This window comes from Copadichromis virginalis, linkage group LG9 (genome assembly GCF_057382275.1).
Source record: "Copadichromis virginalis isolate Kocher_CV1m ecotype Utaka linkage group LG9, C_Virginalis_male_GT1.1, whole genome shotgun sequence".
Classification (NCBI taxonomy): domain Eukaryota; kingdom Metazoa; phylum Chordata; class Actinopteri; order Cichliformes; family Cichlidae; genus Copadichromis; species Copadichromis virginalis.
Window position 1 is genome coordinate 15,531,853 of NC_140626.1, and position 21,664 is coordinate 15,553,516.

At 42.5% G+C, this 21,664-nt stretch overlaps 1 protein-coding gene across 3 annotated transcripts in view; it reads left to right on the forward strand.

The window, feature by feature from the left end:
* The window catches only part of drosha (drosha ribonuclease III), a 143,619-nt gene that overhangs the window by 36,042 nt on the left and 85,913 nt on the right, over positions 1-21,664 (forward strand). For 2 of the 3 annotated variants that reach the window (XM_085467946.1, XM_085467944.1), the window contains 5 exons: positions 3,630-3,737; positions 18,381-18,519; positions 18,620-18,680; positions 18,772-18,822; positions 18,971-19,030. In XM_085467946.1, the coding sequence (XP_085324072.1) occupies positions 3,630-3,737; positions 18,381-18,519; positions 18,620-18,680; positions 18,772-18,822; positions 18,971-19,030 (419 nt within the window). The remainder of the gene's footprint in view (positions 1-3,629; positions 3,738-18,380; positions 18,520-18,619; positions 18,681-18,771; positions 18,823-18,970; positions 19,031-21,664) is intronic. The other variant, XM_085467947.1, reaches the window with a different exon arrangement.

Below are 21,664 nucleotides of genomic sequence, written 5' to 3' on the forward strand. Positions count from 1 at the left end.
TTAGTTAAACACGAGGTCTCTTCCTGTTAAAAGGGAGTTCTTCCTTCTCACTGTCGCCGACTCCTTGTTATTTACCCTGCAACGTGAAGCCACTTAAAGCAGCTGCTGTTGTGCATTGGCTGTGTATAAATAAAACTGAATTTGTATTTAAAACCAAAAAGCAAACATAGTCACTAGAAGTTGGACACATGCACATATTGCAGTGGCTCCACTCAGACGGACACGTCCACTGCACAGCCACAGCCGCACACCCTTCTCTTCTTTCCACACATTGCGTCACTTCTCCATTCAAGTGTCAAAATCTGTGTAGGCAAAGCGTACTCCCACAGAGCCGCAGCGGTAGCCATACCTTTCATTAAGTAACGACTCCGACTGGACAGCTTATTTATATGCCACTTGACTGTCACTCGGCATTTCATGCACTTTTAACAGCAAAAAAATATATTTAGGATGGATTCTTATTTTTATTGTAACTGTAGCTCATTTTCTAGGAAGCGGAGCAGCATGTTCAACTTGCACTTGGATGTGTGCACGCGATTTCGAACGGGCAGAACTAATGAGACTTGAACCATAACCCTGAATGTGTAAGCAGCGCGCTGTGCCCACTGAAACAGAGCGCTTCGTGTGCTCATGCACTACATTGATAGTCAGTGTAATGATATAGCTAAGTCTGTTTGAGTGCATTTTTTATTTATTGTCTATTCTAGGATCTTTTTTGTCTTAAACTTCTTACTGAAAAGATAATTGGCATCAGCGTAGCACGTATTATTCTCTCGGCACACCCACTATCAATGTAGTGCAGTGAAAGTATCCTACAGCTGATGCTGCTGCTCACATTTGGAGAGGAATGACAGAATGTTCTAGCCGTGCAAGCCAGGCCTCTCTTACAGCAAGGTCTAGCAAAGAAGAATCCGATCCATAATTGCTGTCCAATTATATTTGCTTCAAGCTGTACCGCTACGACTAATTGCTTCATGAATAATTTCAGTCCGAACTGCAGCGGTACAGTCTACACAACATGTGACACAGACAATAGATAGCTGCAAAACTGACCCATAGTTTCTCGATTTTAAAAGCAGACTTCGTCTTTTTTTTTTTTTTTTTTTTCCGGAGCAAAATCAACCCCCTTGTTACAAACATCGTTCGGCAACACCAAGGTTGTTTCACTTGAAAGGCTCTGTCAAGGACCGGGCTGCACATCGGGGGCAGAGATGGGACTTATTTATTCATCACAATTTTATTTTATGTTCATATTTTTTTTTTAAATTTTTTTTTTATTCACTGCCTTTTTTCTCACTCTCTTGTTTTCTGTTCTTTTTGGCTCCCTGATCACATTTATGTTCAGTCAGACAGTCAAAAACATTTCAAAGGGAAGTCTGTTTTTCTTTTTCTACAGTGGAGAGAATAAGTGTGGGCGGGTCTATGTTTTCTGCAGCAATTACTTAGTGTATATATATATATTAATCCACCTACTTATAAATTATATAACTAAGGCAAAGCATGGAGAAATACAACTGTATCAGCTGTGTTAGGGGTAGGTAATAAAGCTCGCCTGCAAAGGTGAATTTCTGCAGTAGTTTACGTTGCACAATATATACAGCCTAATAAAATCTGTGGAAGCACTGTAAACCAGAGGCCTTTCACTCACATCACACATGGCTCAATGTGCATCAAAATAAATGAGCCTATCAACGAAAAGAAACAGGAAGCATAGGTGGTTAGACAGCGGTTAGCGCTGTCGCCTCACAGCAGTCCCGGTTTGCAGTGTTCTCCCTGTACATGCCAAGACACGCTGTTCAATTCATAATTCTCAATGTATTCTCTCTGCTTTCTGCCTCACTAGCCAAGTTGCTGTTAATTTAACAAAATTGTTATTTAATGATTAATTAAGTAGCTCTACCGGCTGTGATTCAGGAGGTAGAGGGGGTCATCTGCTAATCAGAAGACTAGTTGGTTACTCAGCTCCTCCAGACCACATGTTGAAGCGTCTTTGGGCAAGACGGTGAAACGCAAATTGGTCGTGATGCATCCGTCAGAGAAAAGCCAAAATGTGCTGGGTTTGAATTTAGCCCTTGAGTGGGTGCTCTGGCTTCCTCACACAGTCCAAAGAGATGCACGATAGGGTTGCTGACTCTGTGTTAGTCCCGTGATGGCGACTCTTCCAGGGTCTACCTAGGCTCATGCACTGTGAAAGCTGGGTTAGTCTCCACCCAACCAGCTCCAGCTCTGCCGTCTTGCACTGTAGCTTCTGATGGTAGTCCTTCAGATCTGCATTTCTCCACCCACCGTAGGTTCTGATTGGATTGCGCAAACAGCAGATCACAAAAGCGAGAGCTGTAGTCCAAGACGCTAAAGTAGAAACAAAAGCTGGAAAAGAGCATGTCTAGCATGGAGTTATCCTTTTGTAAATCGATAATAGGTGGTATAAATCTCTCCAACGCATAATTATATAACTTTTTTTTTATCGCTAAAATGAGGTGCCAAATATGCTTGGGTGGAAGATAATAAACCTGACTGGCTTCCCAGAGTAAAGCCTTGGTGTGGAGTCGTGCTTGTAATACTTAAATCAAAGAAAAAGTGAATTCAGGCTGCTGGCCTGGTTGGAAGGTGTCCAAAATACCCAAACGTCACCCGTGACAGTAAATTAGGAATTTCTCACCTTTTAATTAGTGGCGTATCAACTCTCTAACAAGCCCCCACCCTGCCTTTGTGAACACAGAGACATACTCAGTCACTCAGGCAGTCGTAAGAACAGGTCAGGAGCAGCAGACATGACCGGGCCCCGGCTTTGTTTAATTGGCTGCTTAACAAGGCCCGGGGACTGTGTCACCACGGCCCCTGTGATGGCCCCAGGGCTACGTGGCAGCACCGCTTGTAGCCGCCGGGCCTCGGGCTCACCCTCCCCAGTAGCACTAATTAAAACATGCACGGCTCCTTCCTCTCTCATGTGGTGGCACGGGGTTAATGTGTGTACACCAGCCTTTGTTACAGTTTCTCAGTCACTCCGAGGGGAAGACTTGATAAGCCTCGGCTAATGATTCCGCAGATTGGCTCTGCAGACTGCCGAGCTCAGTATCCGACCACCGACTGTTTCGCTTTAACTCCCACTTTTCTTGTCACATTCCCCTCACTCGCAGCTCATCCTCCAACCCCGCCCTGCCCTTGACTTTTCTTTTACTTTGTTGCACTCAAACTTTTTTCTTTTCATATGTGAGGGTCAGCGGGGGCTGTCAGCGTTTGTTCCAATGTAAGTGTGTCAACATGTCAGAATGGGCTTCGATTTTGACTGTCCTGTCCAAATGTGAATTTCCCCCATCTCTGTCATTCCCTCTCGCTCTACAGCAATTGGGTTTTTGATTATTTCATCTCTCTGTTGCAGAGCACCACTTAATAAATAATGACTGGCTGATTGATTTCTCCCTCCCCGTTCCCTCCATCAACCCTCTCCCATTCTTTCTCCCAATCTCTTCATCACACTTGCTCTCAAAACACGCTCCCTTCACTTTTCTTTCATATACGCCATGATCCTTGTTCTCTGCCTCTTCCTGTTACTTGAGATTTTCTATTTTTTTCTTCCTCTCCTGTCTTCCTTTCTTACCCTGCTTGTCAATTCTCTCTGTCCTCCACAGCACGCCATGATGCTCCCCGTTCTCACCCATCATATCCGCTACCACCAGTGTCTCATGCATCTGGATAAGCTCATCGCCTATGTCTTCAAGGAGCGCTGCCTCCTTCAGGTAAGAATCTGTCATGACTGTTTGATGTGACTGTGAAGGCCTGTCCCAAGCTTACTTAAAGGCTGGCATAGATGATAACTAACAAGATAGATAACATTAGGCGAATCCGTGCAGTGCTTTCAGGCGGTGCACAGTCTACAGGTTAGATAGGCCGATAAAAAAAGTAAACATTCTGTGCAGGAGCTTGTTATGCACAGAGATCCAGGGAGGCAGCGTTTCCCCTCATTACTGTGCCCGATCCACCTCTGCAGGGATAGTTCAGGTGGAAACAGGGGCTCAGGAGTCAGCTAAGGTAACACACACACTGGCCTGAGTCATATCTCTGCAGTGAGCAGCCCAGGTCTGCTGTGAGTTGCAGTGACAGTAGTCAGGACAACGACAGCCTCCTCCGTAATGCCAGCTCTCCCCTGTCAGGTCCACAGCCTCAAGCTGTGTGCTCTCAGAGTGAGCTCCACGGCTGCCTCCAGCAATATTGAAGAGCTGTCATAACCTGATACATTAGAAATCAATGTGTTGTAGCCTATACATAGTTAAAAAGGGGAAGGATGCATTAAGATTCGCTCAGGGCTCTGTGTGTCTGTGTGCCAGACTGCTCAGTGGTCTGAGAGCATTTGTGTGTGGTTTTTGCACATATCGATCAATGATTGGCCTTTTTGTCGTTTGCATAATGACGACCTGTCATTACAAGCGCTAAAAAGGAAACACTGGCTTGCGAGGCCAGCCGGTAGCTGACAAGCTGCGGCCTCTTTCATCGTGAAGATGTCCATTTGAGCTTCAATGGTTGGTCTCTCTAGGGATATGTTAATTGATCTGTCCCTCCCCCTTTCTCCTTCAACTCCTTCATCTCCCGTAGAAGACGCACAGATGGAAAGAAAAACAATCATTTATACATAACAGCTCACAGGCAGCGCGCACTACAGGCTTCTGCAGCGCCTGTTGCCTGCCTGCATTGCAATTCTTGCCATTGAGGTGGTAATACAGTGGCATCGCTGTGTATCTGTGTGTGGACAAAGCCAGGGCTGTCAGCAGTTCGCCACTACTGGGACTGAAATGACCCAAGTAGGGAGCCATCATTGCTGGGCTTAAAACACTTTCCTCATCTACAGCACACACACAGCAGCGCCTAATGTCCCACAGCACTCACACACACTCTGCGCCCAGATAGATTCAGACAGAACGGCTGCAGGAGTGCAGCGGTGCCTGCTCAAACAGCCCCGCTCCGAGTCAGAGCGGGTTTCAGATCCGCCGTCACTTCTCATTTGCCTCCACTCGGATGGGATGATCACATTTAATGAGATAAATGTTTTCCTGTGACATTCCGCTCATTTAACATGAGGAGAATCAGCTCCCACCCTTTGATTGCATTACAAATGAATTGTACTTTGATAGAAGGTTTGTGTGCTTTGAATATAATTTATCCTTAGTTGTGTCGAACGCATAGGTATAAAAGTTTTGGCACAGTGGCTACCATATTGTTTGTTTCAAGGAGAATGGAACAAACACCAACACACAAGGAAGCGAACTGGTTGCATTGCAAGTTGTAACCATGTGATGAGCAAAAGAGAAGATCTGGCTATGAAACTGCGCTCAGTCAGCATACCCTGGATAATCCTGTATTATCCAGGGTGACCAGTTGTTTAAATATTATCATCAATATAACCTGAGACTAGTCACTGCGATCAAAAAACCATCAGCTAAGTTTTTACTGAGGTCACAGAGCAAAGGAGCCGAGTGCTGTTTTCTCATAAACTTCTATACAACCTGAGAAATTTTCATCCCTTGGTGGCCATGAAAAAAAAAAAATGCAGATTTAAGGCGTTTCTTCTGCATTGGCTTCACTTTTCAGACCCAGAAGCCACAGTCCATCCATCTTTAACACTGTCTGTGATTCAGCTGCAGTGGAGGGTGTACACACAGACTGCCAGAGCTTCTCCTCAGTACGACTAACAAATTGTCGTGGATTGTTTGGTCAGTCTTGCGTAATGCATGCCAAAGCACCAGCTTTGCTTGTTGCTTGTTTTGACCCTGCATTACAACAAGAGCAATGACAAACAAGTAATTTCTTACAGAAGCTGAGTTGTTCATTTATAAATATATGTGAAATATTTTACAAAATAAGTACTTTTACAAGTGATTTAGATCTTAAAATATATAGTAGCATTCACTAAACAAAAACAGCAGCTTATACATCTAAACGATTTAATTATTGTAGAAGGATTACAAAAAAATGTAAAATTGAATGTTGGATGAAGTGGTGTTAGATACGGAGCCCCACGAGGAACATTGGAGGGGAAAACATGAAGATGAACCTTTGTGAGATCTCGCAAAATAGGCCGCATCCTTCGGAGGCCGCCAGCTCGAAGCTGGCCGGGAGGTCGAGGCACGATGCGCCGGGAGGTCGAGGCACGATGCGCCGGGAGGTCGAGGCACGATGCGCCGGGAGTGCGGTTCTAGTGAGCCTCTAGTGGCCTCGACCTCCCGGTCAGCTTCGAGCTGGTGGGTAACAGACGTAACAGCACTTTTGCAAATATGTGATGTCTTGATAAGCCGAGCAGATATTTGAACTTTACACAGCTACATTCACGCCTGAAAATATGTTAGAAGTTTATTTTGTGATGCAGAAAGAGTAATATTAAAACTAAGTAGCTGCTGCCATTGTTGGAAACTATAGTTGGCTGGGCCGTGCTATGAATTCTGGGATAGGTTGGTGTTACGTTCCCCTAAAAGGGGTCTAGGTGATGAGGGGGTGGGGGAGTATAACAAAATGTGTCCGGGTCAGAAAAAAGAGTCAAAATGGTTAAATTAAAGAATTTTATTAAAGTTTCTATTAATGTTCAACTAAAAGAGACGGACAAGCTGCTATCACCATTTAAGGAAACAAACAAAACTCAAGCGTTGGTCAGTAAAGTAAAACATAAGTCAAAAAGAGAGGGCAGCTCACTAGCTGCAAACACAGACACGCAGCTCACTAGCTGCAAACAGCAAAAACACATGGCACTCTGGCCCAGAGCTCACCTTTCCCTGGGCTTAAATACTTTTAATTACTGATGCGAGTCAGCTGTGTAAAAGAGAAAGGTGGCACCTCAGGCAGAAGAGATTGTAGGACACGCCCACACAAGCACCTTCAGGAGGAGGCCCTGATAGGGCCGTAGCAGTTGGGCCACGAAGGATACACCGACTCGGCCTTCAAATGCGACCTGCGAAGATCTCGCAAAAGTTCATCTTTTTTTTTTTTTTTCTCCAATGTCCCTTGCAGGGCTCCGTAGTTAGATGCCCTAAAAAAGATACTGAAAAAAACAACTAAAATAGAATAAGAAACACGTTTTAATAGATTTATTAATGTTAAAGTTTATCAGACCATCCTAATCTGCCTGCACTTTAGCCCCTCAGCTCTCCTCCTGAGGCCCTATAACCATCAGATTTGGCTAATTTGCTCAGGATTTCACTCTGTATTTGCTCAGATTGGTTCTCCACACTCTGTTCAGTTCAGCTACGGTTCCCCCACTGCCCTGACAGCCTGCAACCCGCCCGGTACGCTACACTTTTCCCTCTGACCCAGGCCAACATCCCATCAGCCCTGCAGTTATTAATCATCTTTTACCTAACTACAGTGCCCTATGTATTTATTTATCAATCACAGCTATCTAGCTGTGTCTCACGTTACAGCAGGCGTCATATTAAAATTTGTGTTGCTAAGCAATACCACATCTGTTGTTTTACATCATTTTCTGTGGCGTCAAAATGACGTCCTCAGTGATTCTAGGTATAAGTAATCATGAATTCTTTATCTTTTTATCCCCCACATCACATATTATCTTTCTAAAAACTTAAATTAAACCACCTACTTTAGGAAAAGTTGTGAAATATGAGATGTGGTTACATGATTTTTAAAAAAGCCAAGGGATCAAAATGACCCCCTCAGCGGTTCTACCGTGAACTGACGCTACCACACATTGGAGGTGATAATTTAAAAGCATCTGTTCATCCTCACCTGTTTCTTCATGTAGAGGTGCAAGGTGTCCTTCACCTGACTGCTTCATTTGGGTCTACCAGCTTGGTTTGTGGCATAAAACAAAAATAATCTCAAACTGGCGAGTTTGTTCTTTTCGCACCAAGAAAAGTGTGCGCATGACGTGGTTGCACTGTATATGGATCAACAAATGTATCACCACTTCCTGGTTTTTGGGCTGACAGTGATGATTATTATTATTATTATTATTATTAATATAGTTATTTTTGTTTTATCTGCATTTCATCTCATTAATTTTACATATTTGTTTCACTCCTTAAGTCCTTGAGCCAGCCTGACATGTAGAATTATACCAACTTAACACACTTTATTAGGCTCATTTCTATGCACAGCACCAGCATGGGAAGAAAACCCTGGAATAATACTATAAATATTAATTACATTTCACACTTCAAATCCGAAACAAAAACAGAAGTGCTTCATGAAAATGCTTTTCAGGATCTTTAAATATAGACTAGACTGACTCACAGGTCATCATATATACTTGCCTACAGTCTTTAAATCCTCATGTTGAAGGCTATAGTGAGTATTTCTCCAATGAGGAGCCAGACTTCAGTGGTCTGTCTGGGTTTGGAGCAGTTGAATATGTATTTGTGAATGGCTTTTCTTGTTCCATCTATGTAGACTAATGAGCTGTACTCCTGTTAAAGGAATGAGAATTTATTTCCCTTTTTTCATAAGAGATGAAAGCGGCTTATCATCTGAGAAGAGCTGGGTGCAATCGATGCTTGTTTTCAGCTCATTCTCTATAATGTTTAATGAACGCTTATCTGTAAATCCAAATTGTAAGGAGAATAAATGTTGCTGATGTACATTCACCATAGTAAACTCAGTCGGCGAAGCCATGAAACATCTTTTGATTCTCTGTGCAGCAGCATACCTGCTTATGCAGTAGAGAAAGGCAATGTGATCCCGGCATGAGGCAACTGACAAAAACCCAGCCTGAGAGCGGGAGCCTCTGCACTCTGCACTTCCCCCCCGCCCGACTGCAGTGGAGCCTGGGCCCTTTGAAGCTCCTCTTCTGAGAGCCTCCCCGTTAAACATTTAACATTTAAAACTTAGGAGGGGCGGGGCAGGGTTGGAGAGACACGTGTTCATGGTCGCCACATGCTCCCGCATCCCCACATCCAACAGACCCTCATAATCCCACCCAGCCCCCTGTTGCTTCATCCTCGTTCCTTGCTTTTGACCCATGCTGACAGAATGAGAGGCATCACAGAGCATCTCAATAATTTAACTGTACAAGTCCACAGCCCTGCCTCTGATATTGCATGCTTTTGTTTGTGTGCCCCTGTGAATACGACTGTGACTCTGTGTACTGGGGTATTTTATTTGTTTTCATGGCGACACATTACCATCCATGTGATTGAGGTGTCCATTTGATTCAGTTGGGGAATACCGTTTCACATGCTTTGAATGTTTTCTTTTGTTTCAGGTTGAATACCTGAGTTTTTCATTTTATAAAATAAAATATTGCTAGTGCTATGTACTGTATGCTGGATATTAGAATGATACAGTATTTATTTATTGCCAGGACTTTTGTGGTTGCTGAACACATGAACTACAATATGGAACTAACTGTTAACAGTAGCTAAAATGTAGCGTGAATTGGACCCATGTGTACAAGACCTTTCCGAATTCTGACAATCCAATATGGCCGCCAGGTTGGGTGTTTGGCACCAGATGTTTTTTAATATTGGAATTGAAAGGGTTGATTGCTGTTATTGGCTAAGGCTTGAGAATAGGTGTAGTCAGCTTGACATCACCTATTTCTTTGTGAAGTACTGTTGTGAAGGTAAAAATTTAGCATTTTTGCTGCTTTTGGAGCCCAATGTGTGATCATTTTAGAAAGTCCCGAGTGCTTACATTTTCAGCTAACTAGCTAGCAGATTTGGTTAGCTCAGTGCAATCAAAGTTATAAAATACATACTAGAATTTCACACTCAAGCTTAGGTTTTCAGTCATCCAAGACATTGTAGTCTTGAGTGCTTTAAAAAAAAGCAACTGGAGACTTCTATCAGGTTGTAAAGATGTTTCACCTCTCATCCAAGACGTCTTCATTTCAAATTGGTGAAAAGGTACGGGTATTTAATCCCTACTGGGGGTTGGCCCATTTGAAGGTAGTCCTGATGGTCGTTGACCCACAATTAATCACGCGAGTCATCGCAGTCAAAAGCCAAGGTGTGACATAAAGGAATGGGTCGTTAACATACCTGGACCCAAAGTGTGAAACCTCTGTAAGATATTGCCCCAACCCATCGCTGTGAGAGCTATTCAGGTCACATGATTGTGGGTTTCTCATGGTTGAAATGCCCGAAAAAGAATCTCAAGACTGCATAAATATTTTTAGGTTTTTCAGAAACCTTAACAAATCAATTTTTAGGGATATTTTATTTTTATTTTGTTTTAAAGAATTAATTTAAAGAAATGTTTTAGACAGACTATACCAAAGTTTGGCAAACTAAATCTTTACTCAGACAATCCATATATATGTATGTAGGTATATATAACCAACAGGCTAGTAAAATACTAGATTTTCACTCACCAGAACCAAAGTACACACTACTCAAATGCTTTGTGTCAAATAGCAAACCATAAAATTAGTCAAATAACTTTAAAAATGCTTGGAAATGGATCAAAATCACCCACACATGGAAGAGGTCCATTTTAATTACTCAGAGCAGTGGACGAGGCCTAAGAGATATCTTTCAGCTCCATTTGTCAAGACACCTGTCAATCAATGTGACCACGCCCTTAACTCAGTTATCTAGGTCAATGGGTTATTTAAAATACATCCCACTCAGACTTGTTGTGTAAGAAAATATCTGTTTTGTTCTGTTTAAAAAAAAAAAAAAAAAAACTGGCTGTAAACGTGTTTATTTGTGCTGTGAAGCTGGGTACGTTCAGACACCGTGAGTCGATTGCGATTGACTCACTTTGAGGGAAAAACTATAGCCAGTTTGCTTCATTTTTCAGCCGCTTAATCTGAACCAGTACCTAAGGCTATAGTTTTATATTTCTAGTTTGTCTGATTTGACTGATTGATACAACTACCACAACACGAGACAGATATATTGTACGAATGATTCATCTTGAAGACTACTGCGCCTGCCTGATGTTTACATTCTTCGATTCACTGTGATGGAGAGCACCGCTTGCAGTGCAAAGGTGGTTTGCAATGGATATAGTTTGCATTATGTATTAGTGAAGAGACTGAAAGAACTGTTAACTCTTAAACTTGCCTAATATTGCCCACTCCCCTCTCATAAAGTTGTCTGAGAAAATACAAGGAGCCCAAGTGGATTTCTTACAGTTCTTGCAGTCTCCATGTGGTGTGCCCCGCTGTGGTTCATCAGAACTGCTTGTTGGAAGGCTCGCTCTGGAAACCTCCTTCTCCCACACATTCCCGGGGTTAAATTGGAGAAGGGTTGTATCGAACCATTTCTGTACCTTTCTAACAATCCATCCGATATTCACTCCCACTCCATTCTGTGATTGGCCAGCTGTATGGAGGCGAGGAAGATGCCAGCGTTGGAGTTCTCACTCAGCAGGATGAAAACGGGGGTAACACCAACAACCAGATTGGAATTAATTGAATCAAACGCATTAATTACTTAACAAACAGATTTAAATACAACACCAATTGAAGGCTAAGTCCTCAAAGAGCCGCGGGGTCTGTGGGAGCTTCCAAATCAAAGAAATCAGTAAAACCTAAGCTGTTTCAACATGCGTCTATGTCTTTGTAATCCCTTGCAAAAATAACGAATCAAACATAACTCTGTTCAAGCCTGATCCTACATTTTTAGAAATTAATGAACTTCCTTCTTAGTGAGCGAAGTTGTTCAGAGACAAAATCTTTATAGATTAAACCCTCATGGCATGTTGGTAAAAGACTGTATCAGTATTGTGATGCAGTGCAGTTAGTCAAGTCTAATTTACAACGAGCCCAGAATGCTTCAGTCACATTGTTGAGTGGGACAAAAATCACATGACTCTGCATGGCTTTGCGCCTGCATAAGTGATAGATATGCTGCATCCATATTCTCCTTCATGATCCTTAAGGGCTGCGTCTCTTTCTCTCCCACCACAATCGAAGCTTGTACAAAAAGGGGCGGTCCAACTTTCCTTTTTGCCGCCATTGCACCATAACTCCGAAATAACCTTCCTGGCGATCTCAGACATGGGTCAAGTGTGACTGTTTTTAAGTGTTAGTGAAGGCACACCTTTTCCATGAAGCATTCAGCAGCCGCTGATGGGGAAACACTGGATGGAGAATGGTTTGATGTGATTGTGTGTAGGAGGAGGGAAAACTATGAAACGTGTGTTCCTCTCGCTTCTTGATATTTCCATAACAAATGTGCCTATTTTATAATATTCATCTGTGCCTCCTAAAAGATTATTTCCACACAAGAGTTAACCTGTTCTCACCAATATTTCCATAAGAAATGAATGAAAGGCGATTCGCTAAGTGTTTCATTATGTGAAGGACGTGATAACGAGCGCGGTTATATTCTCAAAGAACTGAAAGCCAAGCTGTCATCATGTGGCTAAACGGCCATCATTCAGAACAGATCTCCAATATTCTCTTTTGTTCTTCACAAATATCCAAAGCATACAACCAAAGCTGTTGCCTCGTTATGGCTGTCAAATCTTTAAAACGCCACAAACTGGATTATGTATTAAGGATTTCTGATGGACAGAATCTCTTTGCTCAAGCTTTGACTTGTGTCGTGAACATCCATCAACGTAATGGTAACTCTGTTTTATATCCTCAACCCCTTTTTTTTCGCTGTTTTTTTCTTTAACCTTTAAAGCCTGGTTTTTATCCATGCACTATTTTAAATAAAGCTGTACAGAGTAATTACATCATTGTGTTTGCCAAGCAGGCAGATCGGCCCATCGGTTTTCCCTGCACGCGGGTGCACGAGCAGCACCCTTTCCAGTCAGGTCCTCTGCTCTCAGCTGAGCGATGATGTTTATTTCCGTTTAGCCAAAGGCGGTCGAGCAGCAGCCGAGGCAGCGATCGCTAAATCCGAATCACTCCAATACTTAACGGAGTCATTATCTTGACAGGAACAGTTGCAGACGTCAATCCTGTCCACAGAATCACTGCTGTTGGTTGTTGTTCTTAGCAGTGAGGGATCTGCAGTGTTTACTCGTGTATTTTGTTTCATACTTTTTTTTCTTTAGAGGGCCCAGCACCGTAGTTCAGGCTGTGTAGTAGGCAGTCATTGACTGGTGTTTGACATCACACAATGGGGGGAGGTGAGATTGGATGTAGACGTGGTGGGTTGTTTTTACTTATATTTTTATTTTTTTCTCATCAAAGTGTCAACGCGGTGCTGAGAATTGCTTGATTTCTGTTTGTGTCATGTCAAATAACTGACTTTTTTTTTTTACCCACCTCCCTCAGAATGCTGTTACTTTTAACCAGGGAAGAAAAAAATAACAGATGCTGTTGAATTTGTCGTTTCTGTGTTCAGGGCTACAAAGCTGAAGGCCTCTTGAGCAACTATAAATATTGAAACCTCTCTGTTAACGTTTTACATATATATCTCATTGGAGCTTGAAATTGATTTGAAGTTGGCTGAAAGGAGACAAGCATTTTGAAAAGCAAGCCCAGGGGAAAGAGTAGTTGGAGTCTTTTTATTTTTTCTGGGCTGAGATTAACATTCTCCTAATGTAAGATTGATAAAGGCTTGACATATCCTACTGGAGCCCTATCTTTTCCCTTTTTCTTCCCTCAGCGAGTTTGAGATGTTCAGCTGCGGCAGTCTTTCTAGGCACAGCGGTTTTTGTCCTTTTTTTCAAACAAAGCTGAATGTCGACTAATGCGTTTCCTTCAGGGTTGCTTTACTTTAAATTCCCACTTTTGGCTCTCTTTACAGGTTTGAAAGTTTTAGTCATTAATTTTCATGCAAACAACTTTCTCTGTGAGAAAGAAGAGGAATCCTTTTTCTCTCTTAGCAGCTCACCTAAGTAGAGCTACCTCCCCTCTTTCTCCTCCATCCAGCATTATTAGGCTGCTTTTCTGGTGTTACAGTTGGTAATTAGTCAATTAGTCAGTCTAAGTCCAGGATGGTAAATGGAAATCAGACTCTGTGGAGATTTTACACCAGGCCTCGGGAGGTTTTGGTCATGTTGTTGATGTCTAAATGCTGTCAGTTTGGCTTTTGCTGCTCACTGTGCGCTGCACTTGCCCTTTGTAAAAGCGTATTTGTGGTATTGCGTTGTTGTCTGCAAAGAATTTATAAATACTAAAGAGAGAGTCTAGAATAAATGGAGTCCTGTGGAGCTCTAGCCCAGAAATGTTGAACCATCTTCCTCAATTTTCATTATGTTTTTTAACAGAAATGGTCCAGATACAGTTCAATGTTTTATTATTTTGAGAACTCTTGATTGCAGTACAATAGTTTTCACAGCAACCCGGGCCACTGTATTTGTACTGACATTAGATTACACACAGGTGCACTCTGTTGAGTCATTAGCACTCATCAGGCAGTCTATGGGCAACTGACTGCACTCAGACCAAAGGGGGCCGAATAATTACGCACACCCCACTTTTCAGTTATTTATTTGTAAAAAATGTTTGGAATCATGTATGATTTTCGTTCCACTTCTCACGTGTGCACCACTTTGTGTTGGTCTTTCACGTGTAACTCCAATAAAATTGATTCATGTTTGTGGCTGTAATGTGACAAAATGTGGAAAAGTTCAAGGGGGCCGAATACTTTTGCAAGCCACTGTATATTTGTTCGCAGATGTTAGCAGCTATCAGCTATTTTGAAACAAAAAAGACACTTTTTATTCATAACAAGAACTCCATAACAGCAAATGCAAATGCTATTTATGGTCTCCTCACAACAATGATAAGAAAAATAAACTGGGCCAGTAGGGCATATTTGTTAATACAGGGATACACATGTTAATGTGATCTCTGGTCTCCCACTCAGATACACAGGTCTCCGAGTGTCCAGCATTCAGACGGCTACCTGAGGACACTCATGTGAGAGAAAATCTGCTCACACAGATATGTAGAGCCAAATACTGTCAATAAGGCCTCTGCAATGTTCTGAAGACAGTTAAACTTGTCAGGTAGTAATGTCCAGCAGGTGAAAATGCAGCTCCATGAACACGCACAGCTGTGGATTCCAGCTGCGTTAGTAGTTCTCCAAACTTTGACCCCCATAGTGTCGAGCTTTTCAGTTCTATCAGCTGCATTTCGATGTCCTCTGTGTCCATCCAGTTTAATGCAAACCCAACTGCTCATTAAAGCTTTCTGGTTTGATCATAAAAGAAAACATTGGTCCATAAACCTGAAAGTCCACAAAACACATTGTGAGTTCTGTCTCAAGTCTACGGATGTATCCGTTTATTTCAGTGGTGCTGATGCTGCGCTGAGCGGACAGCTCCTGAAGTATTTGAAGTGTCGGAATGTGGAAATTTCAACATCGCTTGCATTTTAAAACTGCCAGCTAGCAACGTCCCTCTCACCGGTAGGCTAAGTTATTTTTAGCCAATTACAAGTTGAATCTGGTAGTTTGGGTTGTTAGCTAAGATACCGTCATTAAGAAGTGGCACAACTAATGTGTCTATGTGAGCTAATTTGCACTGTGCACCTCTGGCCCGGCCATTTTTTATTTTTTTATTTTTTTTTAATGCACCTTCTTAGATTAATTCACTGCGTGTCGTGCCATCAGTTAACCCTTCGCATGCCGGCTGTGGCACGCGTGCCCAAGGTTGCCGACCCCTGTCATAAACCATACAGCTGGTATGCCAGACGATATGATTAATAGAGATCCTGTAAAGTTGGACTTTTAACTTGGGAGTCTTTTGGGATTGACTGACTTTTGGAACCAACCTCAAGAGGCCACTAGAGGAACTGCAGCTTTTGGCGGTTCTACACTGACCTGGAGGTCAATTGTTTTTCCCGTATTCCTTTATTCTGCTCCCAAGTGGCAGCTCAGATGTCAATATATATAGTCACTAATGCAAAATAGCAACAAATGCATTAAGAATGCAAATAGCATCACTGGAAAAAAAAGTCTCATGACCTAAGCAGCCCAAACACTCAAGCAATGCATATACCAGGAACTTTGCATTTGACTACAACTGGAATATTTTGTAAAAGTTAGGTAAATTAAACTCCTTGGAAAATTAGTGGCTTTTATTTTAGTGTTTGGCGCTGTGAAAAAGAGTCATGAAAAATATTTGATGTTCTGTTTGTGCGTGTTTTTTTTTTTAATAGATTTTAACTTTCTTAAACAATCAAGTTGGAATGAAATGAGAAGAAACGTGCAATTTGCTCAGATTCATTTGAAAGCCGCCCAAGTATTCTGATCCAAAACTACTTTGCAGAATTGCTGTTTTTTTCTGTCTCACTTTGGCGACGAGCCAAAAGGTGACCTCACACTCGTTGTCTTGGTAATGTTACTGTGATCCATTTGCTGTATTTGGCAAATGGCCTTAGCTTTATTCACCATTTTGCCATCTGGGACACTGAATCAAAGACGCTTTCAGATGGAGTTGTTTGGAGCTCATGGTTTCCTCCATTTTGTTAAAGGACAGGATAATAGCCTGCAGCGGAGGATGAGGATTAAGTGAATGGCTCTGACCTGTTGCATCAACCATTATAATCACAATACCGAATAAAAGCATTGGTCCAACTATGGAGTTCTTTTGCGTTGCAGTGTTTGAGTCTTTTAGAGTATATTGCCTTAATTCTTTCAGTTCTTATCTTCTATTTTTTTTTAACAATAGTTGATAAGCTATCTGTCAAAATATTTAATTAAAATCCAAATCCCTCCAACCTCATTGATTCTATTAGCAATAAGTGGATGTTTGCCACTGGATGCAGATGAATACTGTAATCGGTGCACACTCACAACTCAAGTATGGTGCGCCTCTTGGGTAGTTCTTATTTTAGGTCTTTAATTGGCTGAAGAGGCCAATTCTGGAACCGTTAATGTTCTCGCAGTGTGGGCATTGATGTGAGGTGCTCGAATACGGGACTCTCTCCTTTCTTTGCTGGTGCTTGCCTCTGGCAGCTTGTCTGAGATCCTCTTCATGGAGTGTGGCTCCCTCATTTAAACTGTTTTTCCATGCGATTGCGTATTGAGCGCGGTCTTCCTAGTTAGAGCTGTTTATTTGGAAGTTTGATCTTGATTTTGGCCTTGATTTGTTTTTATGACCTGCTGGTGTCTGCTGGCCGGGATCTAATTTTAAGCAGAAAAAAGAAACAACGCCTCGTTCTCTATTATTTGATTGATTGAAACTATATGTACTTGAATGATTACTGCATATAAGTTGTAGCCACACAAGGGCTTGTGTTTAAACAGCCAGCATGGGTCAGTGCTTCAACGCTTTCCACTGTAGCGTTTGGCCTTTTAGAAATTACTACCTTAGTCGGCAGTAATGTAGACTCCATCTCATATATATAGGTGACCTTCCTGGTTGCAAAGAAAGCTGTTTTTACTCATGCACTGCAGCCTAAACTGTTCCAGACCAAACAGGACTCAAAAGATCAGACATTAAATGGCCTTTAACGAGCAGCTCCCCCGTGTGATGCCTGATAGCGTGCATGTGAGGATTGCTTAGGTAACAGTCTGGTGACATATCACAGCCAGTGAATGGACATCACATGTTCTGTCTGTCTGCTCTATACAGTCAGAACCACTGCTTACATCAAACAAATATGTTTCAAATTGCTACTACCGTACTTAGACTTGCTATTTTAACACAGACAGCTGTAGACCTCAGGTCAGCAGTCATTCCTGTTATTCTCCTTTGAAGTCTGTCTGATGGGCGCAGCGTAGTTGGTGTATTGTAATGCAAAGTCTCTGTGGACGAGTCTGCCAGTCACAAAAAAACGGCAGAGCCTCACGCTTGCTGTCTGATGATGAAATTTATGTCACTTGGACCCTAGCAGACTCAGAGACGAGGGAATTGTAAAGCGGCTATTATATTCTAGTTGTGGACACAGACAGCTGGAGACACCACGGATGAGTAGTCAGTCACTTTACTCTTTGTTTAAGTCTTTGATAAGTCCGACTAAAAGGTGCCTGCGTAGGTCCTGCGTTGTAGGCTGGCACCTCTGCAGATAAATCTGTGCGATCATTAAAAAGCAGCCGGCTTGTCGATGCCCGCTCAGAGCCTTGCGATCGTTGTCTGGTGACGAAATTCACGTGACTTGCACCCAAGCACACTCACAGATGCCAAACTGTAACATGCTTCTAAGAGCATTCACGCAATCGGGTACAACTTCATGAAGTACTGCATGGATTCCTTGTGACGGTCAAATTGCAGAGTGTGGAAATTTTAGCTCTGAAATGGAGAGACTGCTCAACACTTGTCTTTGTATTAAACAATGATCATCACCCTGTGAGACCATTGAAATGGTCACAAGGAACTAATAATATGCATAATTGTCCAAATTCAGACGCACTACAGGTATTTTTTATCCAAAACGGAGGACCTCCTGACACAAACTACGTAAAAGTATTTCAGATAACATCCCAGTCAGATTTTCAAAGTGTGACAGCAACTTCCTGTGGGTATACAAAGTGTTCAAAATATCCCCGTTTGTTAATCGACGAACGTTTCCTCTCTTTCAGCTGGCCTTAACTCACCCCAGCCATCACCTCAACTTTGGCATGAATCCCGACCACGCCCGCAACTCGCTGTCCAACTGCGGCATCCGCCAGCCCAAATATGGCGACAGGAAGGTCCACCACATGTACATGAGGAAAAAAGGTCTTTATTTCAATGTTTTCCTACTCTAAAAATGACCAGTCGTTTTTATCAGGCAACTCTAACCCTACCATCCCGGGGATTTTTTAATTTTTTTTCGCAGGAATCAACACATTGATTAACATCATGTCTCGTCTGGGACAGGATGACCCCTCCCCTTCCAGGTAGGCTGCCTGCGGGCACATATCTGTTCATGCTATCACTGACCACAGGAGCAATCAAAGGGACGATTCTTGTGATTAATATACCCGGCAGGCCTGCTGACAAGAAAATTAACTTTAACTGTGAAAGCAAGGGATTTAGCAGGTGAGCAGGTGTGTGTGTGTGTGTGCGCGTGTGTGTGTGTGTGTGTGTGAGAGAGTGTGCGTGCATGTGTGAGAAGCCCATCTCTCCTGCTACCTCTTCTAATGTCCTAACATCTCCGCCTTTCCTTTCGTCTCCTCCCCATCTCTAGGATCAATCACAACGAGAGACTGGAGTTCCTCGGTGATGCTGTTGTCGAGTTCCTCACCAGGTGAGAAAGCGCCTGCGAGCCTCTGATAGACACCTGCGCTAATTGAAGCCGACGAGAACACTATCGGCCTTTGTCTTTTTTTCCTTTCTCACCTTCTCACTCCATTTCTCCCTCTTTCTCGTTGTCTACATCTATCCTCGTCTGTCACAGCCACGCTCTTCTCCATACTTTCAACTCATTCAAGACAGTGATTTACTGGTAATTGGAACTGGGATGTAAACCCCACCCCTCCCACCACCACCTCCTCCTCGTTACCTCTCACGCCGCCCTCAACCTATTTTAATAGGCTGAAATTCTCCATGACAACTTGCAATTAGCTGTCTGGAATTGCTGTCTGGAATGCTGACTGTGTTATTGACTGCCAGGTGAGTGCGGGCGCTGCTGTCCGGCACTTACCTAAGCACAGCACACACTGCTCATTATATATATATATATATATATAGCTACTACTAATCTCATACATTACTTAGCGAGATAGCCCACCTACCTCCTCAGTGTTCCACCACTTCCTCCTCCTCTGAGAGGAAACGTGAGAAAAGTGCAGAGATTATCAGTAGCTATAGTTTTTAGACACTGGCACTATTTTTGTGTGTGTTTTGGCAATTTGCCTCTCCACACCGCCACAGTGTTTGAAATCAAACAATCAAGATGTGATTGAAGTGCAGACTTTAAGCTTTGATTCAAGGGGTTCATTAACAGTTTAGGAAGTACACCCATTTTTATATATAGTTCTCTGCTTTCAGAGGCTCAGAAGTTATTGGACATAATTGAAAAACATCTCTTTATTATTTCACGACAGATTAAACAGATAAAAGTTCTGGGGTTGATTCCAGGTGTGGTCCAAACGGACGTCAGAGCGAGGGAGGGAGGACATCGTTATGGTGGGTGGGCGGGCTGTTGGAGAGGTAATAAAAACTTGAGGAGCGACCAAATCAACAATGCGGTCTGAAATGTGGAATGAAACACAAGGAGGCAGGTGTATTCGTGTCAAGGTCTACAATCAAGAGATGCCTCCATGCATAGAAATAGAAAGGGTTTACAGCATGGCATGAACCACTGGCTACCCTCAAGAAACTGTTCTGAAAAAAGCTGTTTGGACAGAGGAGACTAAAATTAACTTGTACCGGTGTGAGGAGGATAATCCGAGGCCGATCACAGTTTTATGGCATGGGCATGTGGTGCGAGTGGAACTAGTGCTAGTGGGATAAATGATGACCCAGAGTGTACTTATCCTTATATTAATGATAGTATAAATTATGTCAACTTGCCTAATTACTATTGAATCTCTGAAAATTGGGAACTATGTATAAAAAAAGGCTATACCGTATTTTTCGGACCATAAGGCGCAAAACAGTCAGATAAGTCAAACTTTACTCAACTCATTCTTCTTGCTTCCTCCACTTCCGTACCATTTATTCATTAATGTTGAATTCTCTCGCAGCTGCTCTATTCCCATGTTGTTGCAGTATATTAATGACTAACCTCGTATTGTGGATGGATTATCTCAGTTGTTCTCCTGACTGAAGTCCATAACCATCAGGAACCCTCATGCTAACTTTTGAGTGTAAAAAAGTTAGCGTTCATCCTGCAGCTTCACTGTTTATGTTATGCTAACATAGCTGTGTCACTAGCGATCACGTAGCACATCATTATATACCAGCTAGTCCAACTTCAGTAACCCTACAAAAGCCACTGCTGTTTAGTTTCTTGTCTTCATTTATGTTGGAAGTGATGGCAGAGCTGTACGTTTTATTTTTTTCAGAAGTCTCTCAGTCAGAACATGCTATATCATGTTTGGGTAACTAGCGAAACTGGCGAGCTAACTTCCTGCTAACTTCTAACTCTGTTAAGTTTAATAAATTCTGTTTTAAAGGATGCCTGGATGTTAAACTTAATTTTTACTCCTGGTAAAGGAGCAACGCTGATCATTTTATTAAGGATGAAAGAATTTAGACAGTTTTTAACTCTTCAGTGATGCTGCAGTGTTCATTTGACTTTGGGACATGAAGAGGATGAAATTTGGGACCCCGATTACTCGGTGAGGCTCCTGACTACGGCAGCCCTAATGCTCCGACAATCCATCAGGTGGTGCGGCTTCGTAGTTTGCCTTATAGTGCAGAAAATACACTAATTAATAAACAGTTAATGAGGTACTTTTGTAAAAACCCTTGAATGACAGGCCGAAAGTCTTCACTTCAATCACATTTCAATCATTTGACTTGAAATCCATCGCGGTGAAGTCCGTTAGTGTGCCACTAACTGTACTTTCCCACTGTTCCACCACATCCTCCTCCCCCGTCTCCGAGCATAAATGCTGTAACATATAAGAAAAGGGCTTTTCTCTTTCCGCGAGGTGTACCCTTCACACGCATACATGCACATAGAAAAGGGAGAATAGATTTTTATCAGATTTCCATTTGCCCACCAGCATAACTTCTCCTACCAGAATTTCATTTGTAAGCCTCAATGCTAACACTTCCATAACATCCAGGAACAGGATTAAACCTTAATAGGAGCTGACACTGGGTTACAAAGGATACCGCTTCAGCTCCTTATGCACCAGGAACTGTGTTACAAAGAAGGTGGTTAGCCTCTGTTTCTCTTGGTATCTCCGGGCATGTTTTGCCACTTTCT